This window comes from Cystoisospora suis (genome assembly GCF_002600585.1).
Source record: "Cystoisospora suis strain Wien I chromosome Unknown contig_5533, whole genome shotgun sequence".
In the NCBI taxonomy this organism is placed as follows: Eukaryota; Apicomplexa; class Conoidasida; order Eucoccidiorida; family Sarcocystidae; genus Cystoisospora; species Cystoisospora suis.
In genome coordinates this window covers 13,964-19,556 of record NW_027158323.1, presented here as the reverse complement: position 1 = coordinate 19,556, position 5,593 = coordinate 13,964, and the positions used below count along the sequence as shown (strand labels likewise).

General features: G+C 55.1%; 2 protein-coding genes across 2 annotated transcripts; one reads left to right on the top strand and one right to left on the bottom strand.

Moving 5' to 3' along the window:
• Positions 1–362: 362 nt before the first annotated feature.
• CSUI_009318 (60s ribosomal protein) lies at positions 363–3,848 on the bottom strand. Its single transcript, XM_068069434.1, has 6 exons — positions 3,564–3,848; positions 2,801–2,911; positions 2,041–2,414; positions 1,683–1,764; positions 897–1,413; positions 363–485 (listed from the first exon to the last, which is right to left on the bottom strand). The coding sequence occupies exons 1-6, from the start codon at positions 3,811–3,813 to the stop codon at positions 401–403; spliced, it is 1,419 nt and encodes a 472-aa protein (XP_067918595.1). The 5' UTR covers positions 3,814–3,848; the 3' UTR covers positions 363–400.
• A 236-nt stretch (positions 3,849–4,084) lies between these two features.
• On the top strand, positions 4,085–5,328 carry CSUI_009317 (uncharacterized protein). Its single transcript, XM_068069433.1, has one exon. The coding sequence runs from the start codon at positions 4,727–4,729 to the stop codon at positions 4,880–4,882; it is 156 nt and encodes a 51-aa protein (XP_067918594.1). The 5' UTR covers positions 4,085–4,726; the 3' UTR covers positions 4,883–5,328.
• Positions 5,329–5,593: the final 265 nt, after the last annotated feature.

The following is a 5,593-nucleotide window of genomic DNA, read 5'->3' as shown; positions in this document are numbered from 1 at the left end:
CTAGACGTGTTGTCTGGCTGACTCAACAATGAGGAGCCATTCGCCTTGGTCAGCAAATGTTGTGTCGGTATTCCAGTTCTCGTCACAGGCGATCAGAGAGCTGGGTGTTATCATCACGAAAATGGCGCCTCCCTTCACCAGGCAGCACACGGAAACGCCAGTCACGCAATCTTGGCGAGCATGCCCTGATACAACACGCTGATAGACACGCCAAACTCTTGCGAAATTGTCGAACACGGCACAGAAAAGCGGCCACGGTTCACGAACCAGATATCTGAACTTGTCCTCAGATGGTAGTGCATGTTTGGAACGTTGTCTCCACACCTTTCTTCGGGAGCTCTAAATTGTTATCATCATCTGGACAAGGAGTATCAATGATGGGACGCACCCGCCACGGACGTCAGATTAGATGTCCCGGCAAACGGGCCGCGTTCCATCGTGGAGCACAAGCACGTACTAAGCCGATGAAATGCAACACACACCACCTGTGAAAAAAGACAGAGCTGAGCACACGAAGACAGATGGAAGACATTAGAGCACTTGAGAGGCGGTCAAATCACGGACACCCGTACTGGCTGAACGGGGAAGTTCTGTGTGGTCCACGTGACTCTTCTCTGTGTTGTACAGCTGCCTGTCCAGCACGAAGCCGAGCAGTATTCTGCACTACGTGAGGGCAGCGGTGCCAGACTGTCGGTGTCCGTATCGGAAGACTGGCATTCCTCCGTCTTTCACCTCTGAACATAGTTCTCCACAGGTTCTGCAATCCGTTGCCACAGCTTAACACCAGAAACCGTTTGTTTTCAAAAACACCAGCCCAAACACGTAGTCCTCCGAACCAAGCGACCCAGGACAGACACCGAGACGCACAATATGCACACTCCAAACTGTGTCCTTACATGGCAGCGGCAGCTCGACTCTTGAGTGGTCCGTAGAACTTCGCCTTTTCCTCGGAGGTCTGGAAGCGACCGTGTCCCCACTTTGCTGAAGTGTCGATGAACTTCAGATTCACTGGCTCCAAAGCCTTGCGAGAGGTGCGCGGCACGAGAGTTTTTCTGAAGGTGATAGGGCGTTTCTTGCAGCCAACAATGCATCCCTTAATCAGCAGGAAATCGTTGTTGACGCACCCGTAATGAGGGAAGCCGCCCATGGGAGTGATTCGCTTCTCAGTCAAATCGGCCTCCGTTGTTGCGTTTCGAGGATCCGCACCGTTCCCCACACGATAAATCTTCTTGTTCATCTCCGTCCTGTGGAAGTAACCCTTCTGACCGTGTCTTGGCACTTGGAACTGGACTCGTGCTGGATGCCAGGCTCCGATACACGCTACCTTGCGGAGACCGCGATGTGTCTTACGAGGTAGCCGAGTGACTCCCCACCGAGACACAACACCTTTAACACCGTGACCCTTTGTCACACCTGAGAGGAAAACGGACGGTCCAGAGTGTCTGCAGTACGTAGTGCCGCAGTCCCGACAAGCGTGCGTGCCCGGTCCAAACCTATGCCGTAGCTACGAAACACCGCCCTAACGCTGATAGATTCACATCTGACCGACAGAGCAACTGGAATGCCTACCACTGGCTGCGGTTGTAAGAGCCGACAGAGCGCCAACCAGAACAAGAGGAAGTGCGATGGAGTACACTGCCACATTCAAATGACACCACTCCAGGACACAGTCCTCCACCTACCGATGACATCGATCATTTCTCCCTCAGTGAAGACGGCCTTTACAGGGACAGCTGTCTCGAACATCTTGGTGCAGAAATCAACCTGAACGCCCAGGCACACACTCGGCCACTATGACCGTCAACCCGGTGTTGTCAGCGAACACGGGCAGCACCGTAAGAACTCAATCCTTACGAGACAAACGGTCTGGCTTAGTCACCGCTTCACTCAATGGCCACCGGGTGCCAACCATTTCATGAGCAGTGAAAAGAAATTCAGTGCCGTCTGAATCCGGATAGCAGTGCATGCAGGCTTGCCATAACCCGACCCAGAGGTGCGCACAGGATGGGCAAGGGCAGCAGGGCAGGACCCGCAACTCACCTTATCTGCAACGGATCCACCGTTCACCTGGATTTCCATGACGTGGGCCTTCTTCGATCCGATTGGCGTCTTTGAGGGCTGGGTGTGGCATATCGCACGAATGACCGAGCAGTAGCTCTTCATGCGCTTCAGCTCGGCCTCCATCTTTTTGTTATCTGAATACCGCTTCGCGTACTTAGTGAAAGCCTTCTTCTTGCTCTTGTACCAGTTCTTGTAAAAACGACGCTTGCATTCATCCGACAGGTGGCCCGCCCACACAGTCACTAGCGCCCGCAGTCCACGCGGGGTCTCAATGTAGCCAACAACTCCTACGCACACCATCGGGGGTGTGTCGACAACGGTTACTGCCTCCACAATTTCCTTCTTGTGGAGCTCTGGAAAAAAACCATTCGCAATTCACCGCACGGGCATCCAGCCTCACATTTACTCAACGCAAGCCCCGCGGAATGCATTTCGTTAACGCTAGTTCGCACAGCCTCCTAGCTTCAAATTCACTCCCCCGGCAGGTTTCGGGGCATGCATTTCATCATTGCTGGTTCGGACAGCCGTGGCTTGAAAGAGTACTACAGTGAGATCCAATACCTTTCCCCACTGCGGGCCTTCAGACGTCCCTCCATTTGAAGAACCAGGTCAACCGACGCGTCAGTGACGACCAGGAGCTTCCGCCCGGATCGAACGGCCACCCTACAGTCCACACAGCGTAGATTGAGCGGCCATGCCACTCGGCGGACCCGAGCCACGATGTGACGCAGCGACCTACTTGAGCCAGGCTTATCCAGCTCGCGAACAACGTGCGTCATGCCTGCCTTGTATCCCATGAAGGCGGTCAGGTGCGGTGGTTTGGACGGGTCATCCTTGGGGAAAGCCTTCACTGTAAACAAGTCATGGACACGTCGCAGTCCACTATCTTTTCCGACCTAATATGAACTTCCATGCCGTCCAATGCACAGCTGTACCGCTACAAATCCTCTCATTTCTACCGTTGCAAGGCACAGGCGAGGGCCGCGGACTACACACGGGGTATACTGAGGCAATGAAAATGATACGGCTTGATTCGGAGAAGCAACTGATCATCAGATTCAACCTCCCTGACGCAACAGGCGTAGTTGACTGTCAAAACAGGAGAACTACGGACTTGCGCGCGACGCGCGGGGGCTGGCCGGAGACAAGAGCTCGCCGGAGGAGCTGCGCTCGTGGCTAGGAAGACAAGTGGCAGTCCCGTAGACGTGACGACCCCTAATCAAACTGCAGCGCAGACACCGTAGACCACATTCCAGTCAACAGCGAAGCTGCTGGGGAACTGAACCACAACGTAGAATATCTACCCTGCACGCTTTCGCACTGGGAAGATCCCACAAGCTGCTGCACGCGGTTACCCGACCACCCCACAAGCAGCTATACTGACAGTGCTACGAGCACTTCAAAAAGTCCAGGTACAAAGCACACACCGGCGCGATATTCTGCTCACCGATTTGCAATCAAGGAAAAATGTGACTTCGCCAGGCAACTGGGCGGTATCTTACCTTTCCCTCTGTGTCGCTTGCAGCGCTTCCTGGGCAGGAAGCCCAGAGAACCGTGCCGGGGGCGCTCAAACTTTCTGTGCGACATGTCTGAAGCAAAAAACCGGACTCTCACCTCTCCTTTTGAATGGGGACTCCACCGGAAGTAGAAGAAAGCCCATGCAAGGCTACCCCGAAGGATGTGAACAACGCCGGAGCGGCGCAAGGGGACAGTGATCATGCGGTCACCACAGTGCCGCCACGCCCCACGCATGCACGGGTGCGGGTAGTTCCCTACCCTGCTGGCGACTGAATGGGTACCCGCCAAAGTTACGAGGCCCTAGTAGTAGCCAACGTCGGCCTATATGTAGGAGTGGGCGCTGGCCTCGGGCTGAGCCACTCCACCCAGGTTCACACCGATTTTAGTCGAGCGCCGGCTTGTCGGTTACGCTGTCGACTGCTCACAGCCGTGCAACAACCGTACCGCACCGCTAAACCGCTTTGACACGTTGCCGCTTTCTTAGTGAGGGAAATGCCCGCGATGAGTAACTGACTACCATCACCCTGATTCCATCCTCCATGATATGAGCCCCGCAGCCAGCAATCTGGTGTCGCCTACCTGACCTTTCTACTGAAATTGATCCTACACAAGCAGCTCAACGCTGACCCGCGAGGTACCTCTTTCAACTTCATTTCTTTCCAGTGAAGCCTATGCAAGACCCTGGTGTCTCCGCTTCTTCAGGCGTATAAACTTGAAGTGCTACACCTGAGGAGTCCGGTGCCGTCTCCTAGTGTGCTGTCAGGATTTACTATTCCTGACGGCAACCCCCCACTCCAACTCTACACGGACGATGAGCGCGTGGAACAGGTGGTGTCCTGTGCGGAACTCCACCGGTTTTACTTAAAGGGTGACATGTGCTGTGTGTTTTGATCTCTCACCCACGTGACGCGTTCGCATCTCGTGCGATGGCAAGCAACTAGCGTGTCTTCTCAGAGTTCGGTTGTTCTGGACAGGAAGCGCTTTGTCCTCTCGGCTTCGCTTCCATCAAGGGTTGCTTCCACCTCAGTGCCCTGCCGAGGGCCCTTGGACAGCAAGTACACCCCGCTTAGTTCGTTAGTGAAAACGTGTCAACCACAGAGTAGCTCACCCCGGGGGGCGTTCTCACTTCTATTGGACTCCGCGAGAAATGCCGACCTTTTATCGAGCTGCTGGGGCGGTCCTCGTATGTCGCTTGGGCCGGTTGCGCGGCTCTCACAAGCAGACAAAGATATGCGCTTCCCCCCGGACCACCAGTCGAAGTGAGCGGTTTCGAGCCGTGCATTTTGGTGGGCTGTACAACTGACTGGAGCGAGGCAGCCGTGACCAGACCAATTCAGTCTTGAATCTCGTAGAGACTCGGGTTAGCGAAGGCTGGTGGCTGGTAGTGGGCGCGAGAGCGCCGATCTCTGGGAGGCGGAGAAGTGGCTGACAGAGCAGTGTAGCGTGAGTGGCGTCAGACTTTCCTTGCGTCCCCGTCAGAGGAACCGTCACCAAACAGAAAGAAGACTGGACAACCAGACAAGGAGAAATACTGCGAAACAGCCCTACCAAGGAAATCAGTGCACGGAGGCAGAGCCGAGAAGATACGTAGAGTGGACGGCCCGGACAGGTGGGACGGCGGCCGCGAATAAACATGGAGCACTGAATGCAATCAGAGCGGTCGCGCGCTGTCTCTTGAAAAAGAAGATATTCTGAGAGGTGGTGACAACGGAAACCTTCTCGTCACAGCGAGAAGTGTCTCAAGAAGGGACTTGACGCCGCCGTTCTTCCTAATCAGAAGAGAAACTGGGAGGCGCCGCCTCAATCCTGGGGCCGAGTTCGTGGTGTGTCGCCCCGCGGGAGAGCTGTCTTCAACATATATCCCGCCATCTGGGGCACACCCGTTTCTTGGCGTCGCAGCAAATTCTTCTTGACTTCGCCGGCTAGTGTGGCATCGGAGAAGTCGTCCCGTCGTCGGTGATTGCCGTACGGCAAGGGATCGTTTCATGGCGGTATCAGGAGCTTGGTTGCACAT

Excerpts from the sequence above, each read along its gene's own strand:
- CSUI_009317 (XM_068069433.1), top strand. The coding sequence starts at position 4,727 with ATGCCGACCTTTTATCGAGCTGCTGGGGCGGTCCTCGTATGTCGCTTG.
- CSUI_009318 (XM_068069434.1), bottom strand. The coding sequence starts at position 3,813 with ATGCGTGGGGCGTGGCGGCACTGTGGTGACCGCATGATCACTGTCCCC. Across the intron at positions 2,912-3,563 it reads CAAGCGACACAGAGGGAAAG|TGAAGGCTTTCCCCAAGGAT; the intron begins GTAAGATACCGC and ends ACTTGTTTACAG. Across the intron at positions 2,415-2,800 it reads GCTGGATAAGCCTGGCTCAA|AGCTCCACAAGAAGGAAATT; the intron begins GTAGGTCGCTGC and ends GTTTTTTTCCAG.